Source organism: Myotis daubentonii, chromosome 15 (assembly GCF_963259705.1).
Source record: "Myotis daubentonii chromosome 15, mMyoDau2.1, whole genome shotgun sequence".
NCBI classification, from domain to species: Eukaryota; Metazoa; Chordata; class Mammalia; order Chiroptera; family Vespertilionidae; genus Myotis; species Myotis daubentonii.
In genome coordinates, this window is record NC_081854.1 from 45,257,781 (window position 1) to 45,281,093 (window position 23,313).

General features: G+C 43.1%; 1 protein-coding gene across 1 annotated transcript in view; it reads right to left on the reverse strand.

Annotated features, from left to right (window-relative positions):
• TANGO6 (transport and golgi organization 6 homolog) overlaps positions 1–23,313 on the reverse strand; it is a 150,912-nt gene that overhangs the window by 25,986 nt on the left and 101,613 nt on the right. Inside the window, exons 16-17 of the mRNA XM_059667636.1 lie at positions 12,706–12,857; positions 4,063–4,176 (exon numbers count right to left, since the gene is read on the reverse strand). Coding sequence (XP_059523619.1) covers positions 4,063–4,176; positions 12,706–12,857 — 266 coding nt within the window. The remainder of the gene's footprint in view (positions 1–4,062; positions 4,177–12,705; positions 12,858–23,313) is intronic.

The following is a 23,313-nucleotide window of genomic DNA, read 5'->3' on the forward strand; positions in this document are numbered from 1 at the left end:
AAAAAAAGATTTTTTTTTTTAATCTTCACCTGAGGATATTTTCCCATTGATTTTTTTTTTTTTTTTAAGAGAGAGTGGAAGAGAAAGGGAAAGACAGAGAGCAATATCGATGTGAGAGAAACACACCGATTGGTTGCCTCCTGCACACATTCTGACCAGGGCCCAGACCAGGGAGGAACCTGCAACTGAGGTATGTGCCCTTGACCAGAATCGAACCCGGGACCCTTTAGTCCACAGGCCACCAGCTAGGGCTGCTTCAGTTTTTGAACAAATCACTTTTTGAACAGCCTTACAGAACAAATTAAATATGAGAAATGAGGTTCCACTGTAATTTTATTAGAGTATATTGTTATAATTTATTAATAGTATTGTTTTTAACCTTACTGTGCCTAACTTATAAATTAAACTTTGTCATAGGTATGTATGTATGTACAGGAAAAAACACAGCACACATAAGATTCACTATCTGTGGTTTCAGGCCTGCACTGGTGAGTGGGGGTCTTGGAATGTATCCCCCACAGCTGATTTCATTATTCACAGTAGTTATGTCCTATAAAGTCACCACAAACACAGAATTAGTGGATAATGAACCACTGTTCCTAGGAGAAGTGTAGGTAGCTCTCTGAGAGTTTCTGGTCACTCCAAATCACTCACTTTTTAATTCCCCCCTCTGTTCTTCACATCAGATAATTTCTACTGCTCTATGGAGGGTGAGAAACAGAAACATCAATGTGAGAGAGACACAGCGACTGGTTGCCTCCCTCATGTACCTGACTTGGGTAGGGGTTCTAGCCTGCAACCGAGGTACGTGCCCTTGACCAGAACTGAACCCAAGACCATTCAGTCAGTGGGCCAACGCTCTAACCACTGAGTCAAACCTGCTACGGCTCTTCAAATTCTTTTATTCTTTCCTTGGTCATCTCCATTCTGCTTCTAATGCCATCAAGTGATTTTTACTAGTAAGAAGAATCTCATATATTGTAGTTTTCAGTTCTAGAACTTCCTTTTGGCTTTTTTTAAAAAAATCATTTCTATTTCTTTGCTGAGATTTCCTTTTTTTACTAATTGCAGGCATATTTTAAAAAATTCATTGAGAATAGTTATAATAACTGCTCTAAAACCTTGCCTGATAATTCTAATATTAGGATTATCTTTGGGTTGGTCTCAGTTGATTTTATTTTCTATTGAGAATATATTTCATTTTCTTGGGTTTTCATATATTGAGTTATTTTGGATTATATCCTGGACATTATATACATTAAATTATGGAGACTCTGGATTCTTTTCTTTTCCAATCAGTGCTTTTATTTCTTTAAAGCAGGCAATCATCTTGCTTGGTTCAGAGGTCAGGCAGAAATGTATGCAGACAGAATTTGGGAATCCTCTCTCCAGATCCTTTCCTTCTAGGATTTGTAGCCTCTCTCCTGCAGCTGTACCTTCCTCAGGGTGGATCTTCTGGTTCCACATTCTAGAAAGACTAGGTCTTCCTGACCAGCGCCCCTAATGCATGGCATTCCTCATCAAATAGGCTTGGCTAAAAGCCAAGAAAATGGGAACTCATTTTGTATAGCACCTCTTCTCTAAGCATGGATTCCCCATAAGAACCTGCCTGCTTCTGACCACACTCCAGGGTCTTCAGACAGCTGCCTACTGTATTATATGCAGAGTTTTTAGCTGTTACCTGAAGGAGGGCCAGTCTGGTAGTCAGTCATTATTGTCCCAATTATTCATTATTTTTGGTATATGAATATGGATGTTCTAAACATTTACAATGCTTAAATTAGTTACCTTGCAAAAACCTAATTCGGGAAATGCGTATAGTTAGGCATAATTTTCTCATTCTGTCACTCAGCTCATCTTCTTCATGTTGAGGAGGGCTATTAACTCTGAGGCCAATGGAAGATACAGGTCTAACCATAGTTCCTCTCCTGGGTAAATTTCATTTCCATCAAGCATAAAGTAGAATGGGTTTAAAGAGGTGTCTTTCCTGGTTCTCTTAGGCTTCAGGACATGTTGGGAATGAATTAATAAAAAGATATAGTCATAGGTCAAAATAAGGCTAAGAAGAGAAAATAAGTATTTCAATAAAATTGAATGCAGTATTTTCCTCCAATGTGATTATTGTGTTGACTGCACAAAATCCTGGCTACTTTCAAGTAGGAAAGAGACAGAAGCTGCCTCATGAGTCAGAGGTGGTGATGTCTTCCCTCTCTGATCCCAGTCTATCACCTGATCTTCTGAGCCTCTGCCTCTCACTGGACTCTCTGCCTCCTTTTCAAGCTGCCAGAACCACAGAGGTCCTTGGCCGGCACCTCTATGAACAACAGAGCATTCACTGAAACCTGGGATTATCTTTTGGCACTCTATTGCTTGAGAGATAGTGATTAGAAGGAAAAAACACACCAAACTTCATCAACAAAGTGGCATTTTCATTTCAGCTGTTCCTGGGGGCAAAACAGAGCAGTAAAGAGAAATCCCAGATTGAAAGCTTTGTGGTTATCTCCGCTTCTTATTAAAGTGGCCCTGATGATAATCACACCTACGATTACAAGATTTAACACACCTGGTCTCAAAGATGCCACAGGAAGAGGAATCATACATCCATTCCGTCCCATTTCCTCTTCTTTATTCACTAAGCACAATTTATAAACTTTGGTGAGTGCAGACTAGAGTTGTTTTGGAGAATAGAAGTGTTTCATTCACATGGCCTTGGAAAGTGACAAAAATCTTCCATGGCCACAGATTATTTTAGTGCTGGTAAGACAAGCAGTGTTGCTTGCATTGGCTACACAAGGATATGAGAAATCTGGATAGTGTTTCTTTCTGTTTCTTCTCTCACTTTACTAACCAGGCATATATATTCTCTTTCCTCCCTCCCTCCTTTTCCCTCGCTTAATGAGAGTGTGTTGCACTCAGAGAATATTGTAGATTTAATAGTCAATCATATTTTACACAAATTTTTATTATGTAATAATTTTAGATTTACAGATAGTTGTAAAGATAGCACAGAGAACTCCTGTATACCCCTCACCAAGTTTCCCCTATCGTTAACCACTTACACAACCCTGAAATATTTGTCAAGAGTTTTGTAAATCTTGACAATGGATGTAAAACACTCACTCTTTCTTAACCCCCCCACCCCCTTGTACAGCAGGTTCTCCACAAGAGCAGTGTGTATCCTACTGCGATTTAATCATCTGAGTTACTCAGTTATGATCTGTACATACTGCAATCCCGTCAAGGTCCTAGATAATAACTAGGGGGGAACTAATGAGTCCAAGCTTGTACGAAATGGTGTAAGAAACTTGATATGGCAAAATTCCAGCATGAATAAAGCCTGTGTGTCTGGCAAAACTATCACTCTTCTAATGACTTCACTGACACTATTAGTTAAATACTGATGTGCCAGCCGCAGACGAGCATTGTGGATGCCAGTAAGTGAATTATTAATGCAAACTCTCTCTTCAAAGTCAACTGGGAATAAGTGTCCATGAAGATCAAGAAGGAAATTAATTTAGAGGTCACTCATTCTCAGGTCACATATGGATACAAATACTTTCTTCCTGTGTTGGCCATACACTGAGGAGAAATCCAGTCCAACCCACTTGGAGGAGGAAGAAAGTTTAATTTATGCAGCAACTAAAATCTCATGGATTGAACTCACCATTAGAAAGAAAACATTTAAAATGAGGCCCTTTTGTAATTCAGTGTAAACTATCATGAGTCAGGAAGGCAAGTCACTGAAGTTCGGGCTACAGAGGCAGGCTCAGTGCCTTCCAGCTGGCTCACCTGGGAATGCCAAGACGCAGAGCTTCAATCTACAAATCTGTGCTCTGGTTTCCCTGTAACAGTTAGTGTGTAATTTACCTACTATGTTACAGAAGAAACATCTTCCTGTAGATGCAAACAATACTATTTCCTGCTACGAAATCTCTGCTTATCGATTCATCTGCATGAGTCAACCCAGGGAAAAGGTTTGAGGCCTGCCCTGGTGAAAGGAAGACTGATAAACAGACAAAAACCAGAGGTGGGAAAAGTACAAACGGTAAGAGACTGAGTTACCTCTGTAGCTTTCTGGCTGAGTCCCCGAAGCAGCAGCACAATCACATGGATGGCAGCTCTGCGCACTTGAACTTCATGGTCTGTTTTAGCCACAGCAATCAGACAAGCTGTTACCTAGGAGAGTGAGGGAAGAAGTCAATAAAACTCATGATTGCACAATTACATAAAGCCTCTTAAGTACGTTCCACTTTCTATACATCCATCAAGAACAATCTAACTTAGAGAGGGGTGGAAAGTTTCCTCATTCTCAGTAAGAGAGATCTCGTGGTGAGATCTTGATTTAGGCTAGCTTTTCTGGAAAAGGACAAAAACCTGGTTTGGAATTCAGGAAGGAAATTGGGGAGTGGGAAGGGATACGTGTATATGGCCATGTGCAATTTAAGGATGGGGATACATTCTGGGCAATGCATCGTTAGGCAATTTTGTTGTTGTGCAAACATCACAGTGTATTTTGCAAATCTAGGAGTATACCCTACTACACACCTGAGCTGTGGTCACCATCTTATATGAGGTCCATTGTTGACTGAAATGTCATTTTGCAGCACATGACTGTTTAATAAAGGTATGTTCAAATGCAAATATTTCCTCAAAAGTGGGAGGAACTGCCCAGCTGGTGTGGCTCAGTGGTTGAGCATCAACCTACGAACCAGGTCACAGTTAGATTCTTAGTCAGGGCACATGCCTGGGTTGCTCAATCTCCAGTAGGGGGCATGCAGGAGGCAGCCCATCAATGATTTCCTCTCATCATTGATGTTTCTCTTTCTCCCTCTCTCTTCCTCTCTGAAATCAATAAAAATATCTTTAAAGAAAAAAAAGTGGGAAGAACTGTTACTTGCCCCCCTTTGGGAACACTGAATCAAAGGAAGAAAAGCTGTTCCAAAATACAGCGGCCCCTGGGGGCTGAGAGCCACGGAGCTTTAGCTAAGCAGGCTTCAGAGTTCACATTCAGGCCTGGCATGCATCTGAATGTGCCACTGATGAAAGTTTCTGCCCAGGGACAGAGAAACACATAAATATTCAAACTGATCTTTGGCATGTCCAGACTTCCCAGTCCTACAAATCCAGCTTATACCCCATGTGAGTCACCAGGGGCCAATTTCAGAGACTCCCTGCCTGGGCTTCTTTTGTGGAGGAGGTCGTTCAGGGCTCATTTGCTTTAAGAGATGGCTCTATAACAGAAAAGACTGGAAATTACTTGCAAAACATGGTTTCATATATATAGCTAATAATTACACGTAGTAAAATGAGAGTTTCTATACCTTGCTCCTAGTAGGCATAGAGGTACCACTAAAAATATTAGCAGCAAACCTTTCGGAGGCACTTGTGCAAGATTTAAAAAGAAAAAGCAAAAATTTTAAAAGTGTGACCAATGGCAGCACAAAATAGAAGGTAAGAAAATTATTCAATTGGTCTCTCACATACTTGGTTATTTGATTTACTATCTGAGTGTATTTCTTGGCCAACCATGGAGGAATTTCTAACCATGATAAGAAAATAGCCAGATTGTGTGTTTGGAAACATGTGTTAATATATATTATACTTAAAAAATGTTTTGTGTGTTTTTTAAAAAAACATACAGGCACAAATGAAGACATAGGCTTGTGCAGAAATTTTAACTATGCAGGTTGTATTTTTCATAGCTTTCAAACAGTTGGGCATAGTTCAAAGTGTCTAATTAATCAGTGATGGCAGAGAGATGAGAAGAAGTAGCTTGTTCTTAAATATAATTGCATCTGTGGTGCACTGGCATTCAATCAAGTTGTACATCCATTAGATACGTTTGCAGCTTGTAAGTGAAGGAAAAATCCCAGAAAAATGCAACTCTTTGAGGACTGTTTTTCAATGCGACCCAGCAAGCTGCTTCTGCTTTTGACCTGGGACACCCTGACCCAAGGCCACCAGTAGCTTCCATGCCCCTGGCATTAACGGTGAAAGCAATTCAGTCCTAGGAGGAATTCCTTGGGCGACCTCCAAACAGGCAACAATATAATAGCTACCTCTACTTGCAGGCTTAGTATTTACAAGGTAAGAGCTGAAATCAGGGAAACAAGTTAGAGCTAGGTCTGAGTCTTTCTTGACACACGAAAGTTTAGCTTATTCAGTCTGAGAACTAAAGTGTGAAAGCCAGGACAGGGCCGTTTAATGTGCAGATGCGCCCAAGCCTCTTTGCCGGCTTCCCTTTAGTTTTGGGTCCATGTTTCCACGTTTGTGGGACCAAGGCCTAGAACCCTGCTGATGTCCAGTCCAGCTTTGTCACCTCTGTTCTGTTCACTTGCTGAATACACTATGCTTCTGCCTTGGCTCTCAGTGTAAGGCCAGCTCTAACTCTCAGACATGAATTCTATAATTAGGACAGGCAGAGCCATCCTGGCTGGCAAAGGACTTCCCTGGCAAGGCCAGTTCTCGAATGCCTGTGCCACCTTGAAGGCATGACTGACAGAGGAGCTGGTTATTACAAGCCTTGCTGAGATCAGCTGGAATGGTTTCCTGCTTGCTACAGGATGTTAGTGATTTATACACCAGACTGTACCAAGCCCATCTGCAATTAGCCACCGGGGACAATCAGGAAGAATCTGTGAACAGGAGTGTTCATGAACCTTCCTTGATACCTTTGCCATAAATACCAAGTTCTATGAAGTGTATGACAGCAGTTATGCAAAATGTTTTTAAAGCATCAAAATTTTAATACGATCTTACAGATATCATCTAGAGGTAAGAAAGGCCTTCTGCTTTCCAGGTAAAACTCCCAAAACGAATCTGTAATGTTGCTCTTCTGCAGGCCAGTGGGATAGACCCCTCACCAAATGCATGGCCACTCTCTTCCATCCATCCAGTCTGAACAAGCCACTCCTATGGCTAGTCTCTCTCACCTCCAACCCCAAGGACACACTCAACACTGCCTTCCACCCCTAAAAGCTTTGGCAAATAGATAGATGAGGTAAGGTCTTTACTAATTTATGAACTGGTATAATATTTCTATTCTGTTTCTAAGTCCTCCAGAGAACAGAAACCCATTCTATGTGATCTTCATGTGGCCTGCCTAAGGGTCAATGTAGCTATTTTAATAAACTGTCCTCTGTAAGGCTTTTTCTTCATTGGCTAAATTATGTCAATCATACCCACTTCTGAAAGCCATACAGAGAGAAGGAAGATGACTGCTTTGGAAACACTAAAGGTCAGATTAAGCAATTTGACACTTGATAGGAGCCAACAGAAATAGGAAAAATATCACTCCTCAAATAGCTGGCACACACCAAACATAATCAGAACTATATAAATAAATAAATAATACAAATGGCAAGATTGGGGGGGAAAAACAACCCTTGGAAAATTCCAGAAGAGAGGTACCAGAGTGGAGGTATGTATCAGGAAAGCATGATTTCAATTTTCCACCTGCATCTTCATCCCTTTTCCAAACATTTCCTTTGTTAAAATTCAGTTGGTCTGCTAACTAGTCTGAAACTAGACCATCTGTCCCTCTGTTTTGTAAACTAAGAAGCCTTAACAGCAAAGGCAGTGGGTCTCTAATTCACAGTGGGTCTCTGCTTGCTCATTTAACCTGCCATGAAAGAGAACCACGGAGGCCACTTCAGCTTCCTGCAGGTTTCCCAGGACATGCACCTGAGTCCTGGTCTCAGGGGTCTACGTGCCCTCACCCTGCACACACCCTGCCACTTAGAAACTGCACTGACTGTGGAAAACTGGTAGTAAATGCAGGTCATGCAGTGGGATCAGAGGTGGGAGCTTCGTATTCTCTGCGTGGGCGCCACATTAGACGCGAATGCTCCTGCACTTGTCACCTGGGGCACATCTCATTTGCTGCACTGAGGTTGGGCCTCTCACTGTGGTTGCCTTAAATCATATTTACTTCTCATAGAAAGTGATAAAGAATAAAGAACTTCTCAAGATTTGGTTTCAAGTAACATAGCTCTTGACAAGAACAAGAGGAAATTGGGGTAAATAATGCTCTCCAAACAGGTTAAATCTTGACATCGACAGAGAGAAAAAACCTGAATTCCCGGTACAGAGAATGTGGAAGAGATGATCCTACATTTGATATTCTTCCCCTACCAGAAAGCACTGTCTCGGCACAGACAGTCCACAAATCTGGACCACCCAACAGGGGGGACGGTTTTCTTCAGATGCCCGAGGGCTGTAACTCTGACCCGCAGATCAGATCGTGTAGAAGAGCCTATGGTGGCTACTTTGTTCAATTTTATATCAAAACAGATTACGCTTCTCCTCTTTCTCTGCCTGGCTAACACTTGATCAATGTAACGTCCTCACTGCCCTGGCATTTCTAACTGAGGGTCGCAGCTCCGTGTTGCTCAGCACCCCGTGCTTGTACTATGTCATCCCTCTAGTCCATTGTCTATTCATTCCTCTGTATTTCACACTCCCCTGAGGTTTCCCTGGGGGGAGAGATTGGGTCCTTTACTGTGTCCTCTAACATACCTGGCACATGACAAATGCTAGTGAAGGAGAAGTCCTTCAATTTGCAGCCAAAGACAGGTTTTCCCAAGGTTAAAGTTCCTTCCCGCCCCCAGTACACACCGGGGCTAAGCATTCTTGAGACTAGAAGACTTCCAGAGCTTTTAAGAGACACAGAAAACTATCAGAGAACACACGATAATTGTTTAAAATAAATTAGATCGCTTCATCCCTCTGCTTTGGCTTCCCATCTCACTCACAGTAAAAGCCAAAGTCCTTACAAGGCCCACTTGGACTGCAATAACTCTCTGACTTCTTCCCTTACCCTCTTCACTCAAGCCACACTAGCCTTGCTGTTAGCGGGCCTCAGGGCCTCTGTACTGCTGCTCCCTCTGCCAAGAATGCTCTCTCCCCAGGTAGCTGCCTGGGTCAGCCCCTTACTTCCTCAGGTCTTTGCTCCAAAGTCACTCATCACTGAAGCTTTTCCTATTCATCCAAGTTCACAAACAAGGTCAAGCTCCCTTCCTGCCCCTTACCTTTCTAAATTTACCTCCGTAGCACTTATTCCATCCAACCACAGTACGTATTTGTGTACTTGCTTGCTTGTTTATTACCTAACTCTCCTCTGTTAAGTGTCAGTTCCATGAGGTCAGGAACTTTGGATCCCCACCTCCTCGCATATGGCTTGGTTATAGTCCCATAACTGGCATAGAGTAAATGCTCAATAAATATTTGTTAAATGAAGAAGTGAATGAAGAACTACTTAAGAGCCATGCCAAATATCCTACTTTTTCCATGGGAATGGACAAGAGCAGTCTGACTATAGGAGGATTCAATGAATGAAATACTAAAACTGTCAGGTGTCCAATCATGTTCTAACTTGTGGTCCAGCCAAGGCGACCGGCTTGGCACTGATGACATGGCAAGCGTGGGATGGTACATAAGAAGGAACATCTAAAAAGAAGAGACAGAAATTATGTGGGATGGAAACACCTGGTTTTTCAAATCAGAAGTTTCACTGTCAAAAGCAAATGCTATTAAGATGAAGCTACATGACCCTTCCTGTCAGTAGCTTTTTTTCATATGGCAAGTCTCTTCCTTTTCAAGGCCACAAAAGCAAGGGTTATGGGTTCGATTCCGGGTCAAGGGTATGTACCTGGGTTACAGGTTCCATCCTTGGCCCTGGTTGGGGCACATGTGGGAGGCAACCAATGTCTCTCTCTCACATTGATGTTTCTCTCTTTTTCTCTCTCCTTTCCTCTCTCTGTAAAAATCAATAAAAAATCTAAAAACAAACAAACTCCCCATCTACGGACATCTGGGTGATTTCAAAATTTTTACTTAAAATTTTATTGAATTTATTGGGGTGACATTGGCTAATAAAATTGTATAGGTTTCAGTTCATGATTTCTGGTTCAGCTTAGGTTGAGTCATATGAAGAAACCAAGTAAACAGAAAAAAATGTGGGAACCATTTCAATATTTGACCCAGAGAAGTTATAATAAGCTGAAATCTTTAACTGACATAAAAATATAGTCCCGCAAAGGCCTTTTCTTAGGTGTTACAAGTTGATATTGCTAAACAACAAGAGGTTTGCTAAAACAACCAAACATCAGGTGCCTAATGGTTCATGTATATTAGAGCAATTGAAGGTTTTAAGTCAGTAGTAATCATTGTTTCTAAGTTATTTTTAAAAAGATACAAAAGTTGGGCATACAGGTATGTCCCTCAAGAGGAGTTCAAGGAGAGAAAATGACTGGTGCATAACTTTCCTAAAAATCCTAAGTTGGAATTTAATTATAAGAATAGCCTTTACAATCAATAAAACAAAGCATATAAAGCTCAGGAGTCAGGAAATACCATAAATTCAAGTCAATGAATAATCCATGAGTGTATTTCCAGAGACCCCAGTGAAGTTTCATCTGTCCTTCCTCAAGGTTTCTTCAATTCTCTTAGTTACCTTGGATTTTTTATTTTTTATTTTATTTATTTATTTTTAATTTTTAATTTTTTTATTTCTTAAAGTATTACAAAGAGTATTACACGTCTCCGTCCCCCCCCCCCCGACATTCCCCCGGCCTCCCCCACCCCCCAGTGTCTTGTGTCCATTGGTTATTCTCATATGCATGCATACAAGTCCTTCGGTTGATCTCCTATCCCGCCCCCCCCTAACTCTCCCCAGGCTTCCCACTGTAGTTTGACAGTCTGCTCAATGCTGCTCTGCCTCTGTATCCATTTTTGTTCATCAGTCTATAATGGTCCTTATTATCCACTAGTAGCCCGGTGCACAAAAATTTGTGCACTCGGGGGTGAGGGTGAGGAGTGGGGCCAGACCCCTCAGCCCGATCTGCTCCCTCTGTCATGTTCCGGGACCCCAGGCACTCCTGGCCTAGGCACAGGCGTACAGGCTTGGGGCAGCCTGGCTCCCGAGGCCCCATTTTATCAAGAGAACAAAGTTGGCGTTAGTTACAGCCCTCACCGAACCCAGTACACTGCATCTGTGCATACAACTGCCTCGTTCATGTGCCTGCTTCGCCCTACTGAATTACTAACATCTTGAGGACATAGCTCTGTCTTATCCTGCTTCACCTTCAGTGCCTGGCCTGGTGCCAGGGACCTGAGAGGGTTTGCTGAGTGAGTGAATGTGTGAATGAATGAGCAAGTAAGTGAATGAGCAAGCAGCTACCCGTGGGGATAGTTCACACTCTGCTCTGGGCTGCCTGACACAAACCCCGGGAAGTTCCCGCCCTGCTCTCAGTGGACCCTCACCCCTCTCCTGGCTGCATAGTTTGCACTCTGCTCTCGGCTGCCTGACGCAAACCCTGGGAAGTTCCCACCCTGTTCCCAGCGGCCCCACTCCCCTTTCCCAGCTGCATAGTTTGCGCAGGGCAAAGGCAGCCCGGGTGTGCGTGTTGGCAGATCGGTGCATTAGCAACTGCCAGCCTCAGATCCCCGTGGGAGGGCCGTTTGTGGGCATGGCCGGTGGCGGATCTGTGCATTGGCACCCACCAGCCTCGGATCCCCGCGGGAGGGCCGTTTGTGGGCGTGGCCAGTGGCGGATCGCTGTGGTCCCGCCCGCCAGCCCTGGGTCGGGTCCCATACGGGCCGCCTGCCGCCCGGGTTGCAAATAGCAGGCCCGGATGGCAGCGGGGCAGGCGGGATGGTGCTGTCCCGCCCTGCCTGCAGTATGCAAATTAGCCGCCATCTTTGTTGGCGGTTAACCATCTTGGTTGGCAGTTAATTTGCATATTGTCCTGATTACCCAATGGGAAGCGTATCAGAGGTACGGTTAATTACCCTATTTGTCTTTTATTAGATAGGATAAATGAGTGAGTTCATGTGGTATTTTTCTCATCTTCCCAGGGGCCATCTCAGTCTCACAGGGGCCGTCCCAGCCTCACAGGGGCCGTCCCAGTCTCACCGGGGCCGTCCCAGCCTCACAGGGGCCGTCCCAGCCTCACAGGGGCCGTCCCAGTCTCACCGGGGCCGTCCCAGCCTCACAGGGGCCGTCCCAGTCTCACCGGGGCCGTCCCAGCCTCACAGGGGCCGTCCCAGCCTCACCGGGGCCGTCCCAATCTCACCGGGGCCGTCCCAGCCTCACAGGGGCCGTCCCAGTCTCACCGGGGCCGTCCCAGCCTCACAGGGGCCGTCCCAGTCTCACCGGGGCCATCTCAGCCTCACCAGGGCTGTCTCAGCCTCACCGGGGCAATCTATCTTGGATTTTTTATAATAATTCCTCTTGAAATTAAAAATTTTTAGTAATATAACTATATATATACGTGTATACACACACACACACACACACACACACACACACATATATATATATACACATATATATATATTTAATATGTGTTTTTTATTGATTTCAAAGACAGAAAGGGAGAGTGAGAGACAGAAACATCAATGATGGGAGAGAATCATTGATCAGCTGCCTCCTGCATGCTCCCTACTGGGGATTGAGCCTGCAATCCAGGCATGTGCCCTGACCAGGAATCGAACCGTGACCTTCTGGTTCCTAGGTTGATGCTCAACCATTGAACCACACTGGCTGGGCACCACTTTTAATATATGTGTCATACTAGTGAGGACGAGGGAGGTTAAATAACTTACCTGACCTGGAAAAAGAACACAGGTCTTGTGACTGCCAATCCCAACATATTCATAGGTCCAAATGAAAAAAAGCTTTAGAGAAGAATCAACATGAAGTACCTCATGAACCACGGAGCCCAGCAGAAAGTCCAGCCTCTGGCACAATTCTCCAAGGTTGGATAAGCTGCTGGCCCTGTGAGCACTATCTGGGTCTCTCACTCCTCTCAGGAACGTGTGGATCAAAGGGTCTCGGTACTTTGAGACCATATCCCCTATAGAAAAAGGGAAGAATTAAAAATCTTTTAAAGCACACGGTCAGCTTATCAAAGAAGGAATAATGACATCATGGTGGTACATTTTACGGTGTTTTATACTTTTAAAGTATTTGTATAACTATTTAAAAGCATGCTTTGGAAGAACATTCACTGTTAGGCGGAAAAAGACTAATAATTGACTATCAGATTGAGTAACAATGAGGTCACTGTTGACCTTGACAAGAACGGTTTTGATGGACTGGTGAATACCATCCTAGAGTCAAGCAGAGGTTTGCTTAGAGAGCATAATTTAATTTATCTCAATCACTTGAAAGGGGAGAAAGAGGATGTTTGTTTATTTCCCCTTTAGATCAGGAACACAATGTACTTTCCATACAATTTAAGAAAAAGATGAGAAGTAATTTCTCTCAAATGCTCCCAGTTCCTAATATACCACATGCTGTCATCATAGACTCATCCTGCCCAGTTAACATCAACATATATCGCAGAAACCGCATCAATGATGACTTTGGCCACAGTCTGTTTTCAGAATAGGAAAGAGGGGACTTTGCTCTGGCCGGTGGGTCTCAGTGGGTAGAGCATAGACCCTTGCACCGCAGGGTCTTGGATTTGATAGGTCAGGGGCAGGTACCCGGGTTGCGGGTTCGTCCTCCATCCCTGGTCGGGGTGTGTGCGGGAGGCAGCCAATTGATGTGTCTCTCTCACGTGGCTGTTTCTCAGTCTCTCTGTGTGTGTGCGTGCATGTGTGTGTATGTGTGCGTGTGTGTGTGTGTGTGTGTGTGTGTGTGTGTGTGTGTGTGGCTTCCCTCCTTTCCATTCTCTCTAAAAATCAATGAAAAAAATATCCTCAGGTGAGGATTAACAAAAAAAAGTTACATGACAGAAATATATACACTAATATGGAAAGGTCTCCTTAAGAAACTGTTAAGCAAAAGAAACAGAACCAACATCATTCCATTTATGTATGTAAAAATGCGCGCACACACACACACACACATACACAACTTCTCTCACTATTAATGACAAAAGGTACAAATCTAAATATGTATATTAAACATATAAATGTATAGGAAAAAGTACATTCTTGGTACTGGAGATAATATAGCATAACACGAGAGCAAAGTCCCCATCTTCCTGCAGCCTACTTCGAGTGGGGAGACGATACAGTAAATAAATCTTCCAGCAGCAATAAGGACTATGATGGAAAAAAAGGAAGGTGGGGGTTGGAGAGGGGGGTTGAGAGCCAGGGGTGAGGGCTCAGGGAAAAACTCTCAGAGGAGAAGACCTGAAGGAACAAGTCACATAAGAACTAGGAGAAAAGTGAAGAGCAGAAGGGACAACAAAAGTTTTATATTCAATGTAGAAATCATATGACTATTTCTTATACTGACCCACCATAAAAGAAAAGAGCATACATCACATAAACAAAACCACAATTTAATGTTCCATTTATGTAATTCCTGCCCCGCCTGAGCTTTGGTACTACTTTCCAAATGAGCATCCATTAACTGCATGCTCTACCAACACCATCCCCAAGTGCACTGAGAGCCAAAGGAGCCAGTGGGGAGGTCAGCATCACAAGAGCCCAGCACTGTGCCCAGTCCGCTGGCTCTGGGCCCACTTGCAACCTGGTTTTGCAGGTATTGGTCTGGAACACTCGCTGAATCCACTCTGCATTTCTCAAAGAGCCCTGACATCACGTTCGGTGCAACCTAATCTCCGCTGGACCTCACACACACAGCCTAAATTTGTGACACCTCTGCTCAAACCTGTTCCTTGGGGATTTACAGCTCTGCTTCCATTTCCTGGGGGCTCTGCTAGCCTCTGACTATGCCACCCTCCCCATTTCTTAAGACTGCACTGGATCCTAGTCTCCAGGTTGGAGGTCAGCCCTGACCAGGTTTCTATGCAGAACAAACTGCATGCATGTAGTGAGAGAATAAAGTTTCCAGGACTGCAATTTGACACAGGCATAGAATTTAAATATCCTACATAAAGGTTTTTTGGGGTGTTTTTGTTGTTAATCTTACCCAAGGATATTTTTTCTTTTGATTTTTTTTTTTAAAGAGTGTGTAAGGAAGGGAGGGAAGGCAAGAGAGAGAAAGATGATAGAACCTGCAACCCAGGTTCATGCCCTTGACCAGGAATCGAACCAATGACCCTTCCGTACACAGGCTGATGCTCTAACCACTGAGCACACCAGCTAGGGCCATAAAGGGTTTTTTATTTTTTTTTTATTTTTATTTTTTTTTTTTAAGGGTTTTACCTGTTTTATTTATTTGGGTTTTTAAATACAGTTTTATTGATTTCAGAGATAGAAAAACAGAGGGAAAAAGAAAGAAACATCCATGTGAGAGGTATGTCAATCACAAACGGTGAGATTCATCAGTTGCCTTTTGTTGAACCCACAACCTGGGCATGTATCCAGACCTGGAATTGAACAGGTGACCTTTTGATGCATGGGACGATGCTCAACCAAGTTAGTCACAATGGGTAGGGCAAAGGTTTTCCCTGTTTTGGTTTTGTTTTCTTTTGTTTTTTTTTGTTTTTTTTTATTGCTTAAAGTATTACAAAGGGTATTACATATGTATCCATTTTATCCCCCCGCCCTAAAAAGTCCCCTAGCCTCCCCTATCCCCCAGTGTCTTATGTCCATTGGTTATGCTTATATGCATGCATACAAGTCCTTTAGTTGATCTCTTACCCCCCTACCTCCTGCCCCCCAACCCTCCCCGGCCTTCCCGCTGCAGCTCGACAATCTGTTTGAGGCAGCTCTGCCTCTGTATCTATTATTGTTCAAAAGTTTATAATGGTCTCTATTGTCCACGAATGAGTGAGATCATGTGGTATTTTTCCTTTATTGACTGGCTTATTTCACTTAGCATAATGCTCTCCAGTTCCATCCATGACGTTGCAAATGGTAAGAGTTCCTTCCTTTTTAGAGCAGCATAGTATTCCATCGTGTAGATGTACCACAGTTTTCTAATCCATTCATCTACTGATGGGCACTTAGGCTGTTTCCAGATCTTAGCTATGGTGAATTGTGCTGCTATGAACATAGGGGTGCATATATCCTTTCTGATTGGTGTTTCTGGTTTCTTGGGATATATTCCTAGAAGTGGGATCACAGGGTCAAATGGGAGTTCCATTTTCAGTTTTTTAAGGAAACTCCATACTGTCTTCCATAGTGGCTGCACCAGTCTGCATTCCCACCAGCAGTGCACAAGTGTTCCTTTTTCTCCACATCCTCTCCAGCACTTGTCGTTTGTTGATTTGTTGATGATAGCCAGTCTGACAGGTGTGAGATGGTACCTCATTGCTGTTTTGATTTGCATCTCTCGGATGATTAGTGACTTTGAGCATGTTTTCATATGTCTCTTGGCTTTCTGGATGTCCTCTTTTGAAAGGTGTCTATTTAGGTCCTTTGCCCATTTTTTGATTGGATTGTTTATCTTCCATAAAGGGTTTTTTAATTTGAGCTTAGGAGATCCCTATATGTCAAATTTTGTTGTGCACATCTCATTGGCATTCTCCCATTCTTCATTGCAAATAGCACTCTAATTTTTATGTTGAAATATCCACCTTTCCCTGGGGTCCTAACCACCACCCATGTGATTCAGGCTACCGTCTTCATTGGTCTAAGTGCATCATGGTGGACACAGCCCCCCCTTGCCTTAAATGGTTTATTTATGGGCAGGTGACCCAGTCTGGACAACGAGGTGTGAAGAAAAACCTACTGGAAGACCCTAAGAAACCGTTTTCCTTCTGCTATGTTAAATATGTGACACCTCAAAGTTGCTACAGCCAACTTGAAACCATGAGAGATCAGAGAATGAGGCAAAAAAAGCTGAGGCTGGCAGAGCAGAAAGACAAAAGATTTGGATCTTGAATGATGTCATGGAGTCAAAGAATTCACTGGTTCTAGACTTTTTGTTATGTGCAATGATTTATTCCATATTGTTTAAGCCAGTTGAGTTGGAAATTTCTGTACCTGCAGCTAAAAGCATTTAACTGATATAATATGAAAATTGAAATATTCTTTAAAATTATAGAGTACTTCTATGTCAGTTCTATGTCTATCAGTACAGTACAAAGTCTGAAAAGACAGATTAGCTAAAACAAAGGAATTCAAAATAGTATATGTTTCTTAAAAGGCTTCAAAAGTCAATTTTATAACTAACATAAACAGAAAAACATAAACCCAATAATTTTTCCTTCTAATTACCGTTTAATTGGGATAATAGTCTGCTATACAGCATAAATCAAATTATATATATATATGTAGATATATATATATATATATATATATATATATATATATATATATACACATATACATACACACACATACATACACATACATACATACTAGGGGCCCGGTGCACGAAATTCGTGCACTGGGTGTGTGTGTGTGTGTGTGTGGCGGGGGGGAGTGTCCCTCAGCCCAGCCTGCCCCCTCTCACATACTGGGAACCCTCAGGCGTTGACCCCCATCACCCTCCAATCGCAGGATCGGCCCCCCTTGCCCAGGCCTGACGCCTCTGACAGAGGCATCAGGCCTGGGCAGGGGACCCTCATTTCCCCCCATCACTGGTTCTGCCCCCAGCCCAGGCCTGATGCCTCGGCCAGAGGCGTAGACCCCCATCACCCTCCGATCGCCTGATCGGCCCCTTGCCCAGGCCTGACGCCTCCGCCAGAGGTGTCAGGCTTTGACAGGGGACCCCCATCCACCCCTGATCACTGGCTCTGGCCCCCGCCCAGGCCTGAGGCCTCTGGCTCAGGAATCATGCCTGGGCAGGGGACCCCCATCTCCCTCTGATCGCTTGCTCCACCCCCTGCCCAAGCCTGACGCCTCTGACCCAGGCTTCAGGCCTGGGCAAGGGGACCATCATATCCCCCCAATCCCCAGCTCCGCCCCCAGCCCAGGCCTGACGCCTCGGCCAGAGGAGTTGACCCTCATCACCCTCCAATCACCAATCACCGGATCGGCCCCTTGACCAGGCCTGAGGCCTCTGGCCGAGGTGTCAGGCCTGGGCAGGGGACCCCCAGCTCCTCACGGTTGCAGGCTCCGCCCCTGCCCAGGCCTAACGCCTCTGGCCTAGGCGTCCGGCCCCGGGCAGTGGGAACCTGCAGCTGCAGCGGCCCCGCGATCGTGGGCTTCGCTTTAGGCCCAGGCAAGGGACCCCTAGCTCCCGGGACTGCCAGCTTCGACCGTGCCCAGCTCCTATCACTGGCTCCACCCCTACTTCCTGCTATCACTGGCCAGGGTGGCAAAGGCGCCTGATTCTCCGATCATGGCTGGGGGGCAGGGCAAAGGCGGCCCCAGGGCCGCCTTTGCCCTGCCCCCCCAGCTCTTAGCTCCCCCCTGGGTTTCCGATCACTGTCAGTGGCAGGGGGCTTCTTCCTGCTTTCCCTTTCGCCTCCCTGCATTGTGCCTACATATGCAAATTAACCGCCATCTTGTTGGCAGTTAACTGCCAATCTTAGTTGGCAGTTAATTTGCATATAGCCCTGATTAGCCAATGAAAAGGGTATCGTCGTACGCCAATTACCATTTTTCTCTTTTATTAGATAGGATATATATATATATATATATATATATATATATATATATGACTTTCTCATTTGACAACCTATTATAAAAAGGTAACTATATACAGTAGTAGCTCATGTGAAGAGAGCTATATGCTGAGTATATTTCGCAACTATTGACTAACCTAGTTCATTATGAACTAAAACCACAGCTCCAGAACACCCACAAATATTCCTTAGTTTCTGATTAAGCAATCAAATCTCAATTATCCCAGCCACTCTTGGTTTTGGTTTGTGGTGTGTGTGTGTGTTTAGGGGGGGTATTTTCTTTACTTTTTTTTTTTTGTATCTTTCTTTATCCAGATGAAATGGTATTATTGTTTCAGTTAATTTATTTGAACCACAAGATTCCAAGATCCTAATTCACTTTTTGTCTGAAAGATGGCAGACACTTGATCCCTGACAAGGGCAAACATTCATTACCATCCTGTTGAGCTGTCGCCTTAAGAACATGCATATTGTATGGCTTTAACAAAACATGTTATTGATTTCTGAATTCCCTCACCTCCATTTTCAGAAAGCAATCACCACAGGCTACAACATGTCGACTACAGATGTCCATGGAACTGAAGTTAGGGAAACCACCATCTTTCCTCAGCATTTCTAAGTAGCTTCAGGGAAATGCACACAGTAAAGCCAAGCTCACTTTCAGAAACTTACTCAAGTAGCTGCTGGTCAGAAGGGTTTGACTTAGTTCAGCATCAGTGACTTCTACTTTGTGCAATGACAACACCTGGCGATTTGCATCTTCATATTCTTGTCAGGATGTCAGCAATAATTAACCTTCCTGAGAAGCAAACCGCTGTGTGTTCAAAGAAAAGTGAAGGATCTAGATTTGTTTGAACAGATCTGATAAAAATGAGTTGCTTAGGAAGGTGAAAAAAATCAATGCATAGTGAAAGAGAAAGCTGAAAATTTTTTATTTATTTTTTGTTAATCCTCACCCGAGGACATTTTTTCCATTGCCTTTTTTTTTTTTTTTAGAGAGAGAGAGTGAAAGAGAATGATAAAGGGGAAGAGAGAGGAGAGGAGGGGAGGGGAGGGGAGGGGAGGGGAGGGGAGGGGAGGGGAGGGGAGGGGAGAAAAGAGACACATTGATTGGTTGCCTCTGGCATGTGCCCCAACCATACCCTTGTACCCTTAACCAGGATTCAAACCCACGACCCTTCAGTGCACAGGCCGACACTCTAACCACTGCCCTAAAAATCCTCTGTGCTCTGCCTATTCATTCCTCCCTCCCGGCTCACCCCTGGCAACCACTTATCTTACTGTCTCCACAGTTTTGACTTTTCCAGAATGTCATATACAGTTGACCTGTGAACAATGCGGGGGTTAGGAGCAAGGGTTCCCCCCAACTGTTTACTGTTGACCAGAAGCCTTACCAATAACATAAACAGTTGATTAACACATAATACAATTATAGTATTTAGAGAAAAAAATCTGTGGAGCCATGAAATTTAAACTCCAACTTTATATGTTGCCAACTATAGTTGGGAATATATTGCATGTAGAGTTTTCAGATTGGTTTCTTTCATTTCATAATATGCATTTAAGGTTTCTCCATGTCCTTTCATGGTTGGCTAGATCATTTTTTATGTGCTGAAAAATGTTGTGTAATTTCACTTATAAGAAATGTCCAAAATAAGTAAATCCTTAAAGAGAAAAAGGTAGATCAGTGATTGTCTGACTGGTAATGAGTATAAGGTTTCTTTAGGTGTGATAAAAATGTCCTAAAATTGATTTTGGTGATGGCTGCATATCTGTGAACATACAAAAAAAGATATTAATTGCACATTATAAATGGGTGAATTATATGGTATATGAATTATATCTCAAGAAAGCAGAACCTGCAGCTTTCCCTCTGTTTTGGGAATGGCATTACTTCTGCCAGCTGTATGCTTCCTTATTTGTGGGTAAAAATGGTGCAAAGAAATTGCAGTCCTTATTACCTCAGAGCTGGTAGTTTAATGGGTAACATTTTTTTTAAAAAAAAATCCTCTAAATTAACTTCCATTGATTCAGTTTTAAAAAAAACACACACCACACACCATAACAACATATTAGTGTAATATAGAAGTCTCTTAAACAAATAAAAAAATATTGAAGATTTAGACTCAGAGGTCCTTACACATAGGTTTAGTCCAATATCCTATCTATCAAAAGTCTGTGCCAAACCATGTTTGACAAACATGAACCCAAGGATAGTTAAGACTTTCTGCCAATATTTAGAAAACCTTTGTGCCTTTTATTATGTCTAATCTAAATATCTTTTGCTATTGATTTCATTTCCTCTTACAGATCAGACTCAAGTGGAGATGGAGAGAGATCTCAATTACAGTGTTAAATCCCCTCTGTAATCTAACCAGTCCAGGTATGCTCTTCCTCTCTCAAAGGCGGTACTTTCTGTTTTGATATTAGATATTTTGGGGAGAAAAAAAGAGCAAAGACGGAAAAAGATTAAATGAAAATACAATACACACTTGACTTCACTAAATCATTTAAAAAGGGGCTCCAGGGGAACTACTTTCCCTCCCATCTTGGATTCCCATTTATTTTTGAACTGAAGTGAAGAGATTCCTAGGGGTAACATGGAGAGCCACATGCCCTCACAGAAATATCCCCACTGATCAGCCGATGAGAAAATAGAAGATGAAATACAGACCTACCTCTGTTCGTGTACCCTTTTATGTCCTCGCTTACATCTATTCATTTGCTCTAGAATTCTACTTCACTACTGAAAGAAATCCAGGAGGAGAATGACTGGTTCCTTGTAATGTTTCATGCATACAACCTACTGTCACATGTGTGGACCAGAGTCAACAGAGATTATGATTTCTGCTGAGGTTAGAAAGAAATGAGATTGAGATGGCAGATCCTGACAGGCAGGATTTCTTCTCCAAAAGCCATGTAGAGAATTTAATAATTAAATGCAATTAATTTCTGGTGAAATTCATCATTAAAATATTCATAGGTAAATTACGATCTATTAACAATTACTTTTCAGCTTTGAATTTCCCCTGTAGCTCTGGGGAAATCATCTCTTTTCTGATTTTGGTTTCCCTTCTCTACACAGCCCTTCATGAACAGGGGACGGGTTTTAGTTAAGATAAAATATGCAGCTACAGTACAGCCCAGACATAAAATGCTGTGCAATAAAGCAATGCTATGTGCACTTATAAGCCTCTTTATCTGCAAAGCATCTGTGTACCTATTACCTTATTTGAGCCTCACAAGAATTTAAGGTAGGTAGAAAAAAATATTAATTCTGTTTTATAAATAAGAAAGTAAAATTTAAAAGGGACCAATCCCAAGTCACACAGCTATTGACAGAAAGACATGCTCTCAAGACCAGAATTTTATCTCCCAGGCAGAGGGCTCTTTCTACTGCCACCGGGACACTTACTTGGCTGTGCATTAAGGTCAGCAGGAACTTCCATTCTAAAACAAAGGATGTAAAAGTGGCCAATTGACTCCCTCACATCTCTGGCATTTCATGGTCTTTCTCTGTTTAACCTTACAAGGCATGGGTGGAAAAGAAGCCAGTGTCATGTCTGAAAAAGTATGTTAGCAATAGGGCATAATGGGAGTAAGTTTCTCTGGCCCATGAGCAAGCACCGGAATTGTTACTTAATTATCTTGTTTAAAGGCTGAAATCCTGTAATTCTAGCCGGAAGAGAACAAAAAGATTCCCCTCTTCTTTACCATTTTCAAAGTGGGAAGAGCTGAACACTTCCGATTTCCTAACAGTAGGAGATGAGTGATAAGGGTCTACTGAAAGCTGCTAAGCCCCCATCCTAGGGCATTGCAGAGTGCCGGAGCCAAAGCCATCTTCTGGTCTTGATGGGGCACGCCAGGAGGCAGGTCGCAGTAGTCACTGGGCAAGAATGCTGGGTAGTCTCTGGATAGATTTCCCCCTACTGCTGCCTACATGTCAGGACCCACTTTTCTCCCTAAGGCTAATGGTTGATCGGCTAATGGTTTTGGTTTTACATTCATACTGTTATCCTTTTTACAGCAATGTAACCAAGAGTTGACCTTGAGCTATGAGAAGGTTAGAAAAAATTTCAGGGACTCTTAGCACTCCCTTTCCTGGTTGTGGTTTCCTTGTACCTCATCATACAGACCACATAAGCAGGGATGATTGAGATGCAAATTGTATATAGAAAGACTGAGGTGTACATGTAACCATGGGAAGATCCCTGTGGGACAAGTTATTAAACAAAAGCAAATTTGTTAGTAGGACTATTGTTAGTACAGTGATCTACCAGGTATGTTTTTTTAAAAAATATGTTTTTATTAATTTTAGAGAGAGAGAATCATTGAGAGAGAAATATCATCAATGGGCTGCCTCCTGTACACCCCCTACTGGGAATTGAGCCCGCAACCTGGGCCTGTGCCCTGACCTGGAATCGAACAAGTGACCTCTTGGTTCATGGGTCGATGCTCAACCACTGAGCCACACTGGCTGGGCCTACCAGGTATGTTTTAAAGAGCCAGAAAGAGACATTCTTGCCTCCAAATATTTCTTCTATTAGCGAACTGTATTGCCTCAGAGTCTATTTAATCATTAGAATTTTATTTCTTTGGACTAAATAGCCTCCAATTAGAAAAGCAAAGTCATCCTAAGAAGGACAGCACAATAGGAGGCTGCCATCAACCCCATCGTCAATATTAATATACCTGCTCTCTCCTTTTTACAAGCTGAGAAGGAACAAGAAAGATCTGAGGGTGAGATAATTTCTGAAATTTGATTACTTTCTAGTGATGGTCAAGCCTGAGTAAGGACCTGTAGAGGGAAATTTTAAATGGGAGGGACGGAGAAGAGATACAGTGAGGGGCACTGAAAGGAGTCGAGTCCCTA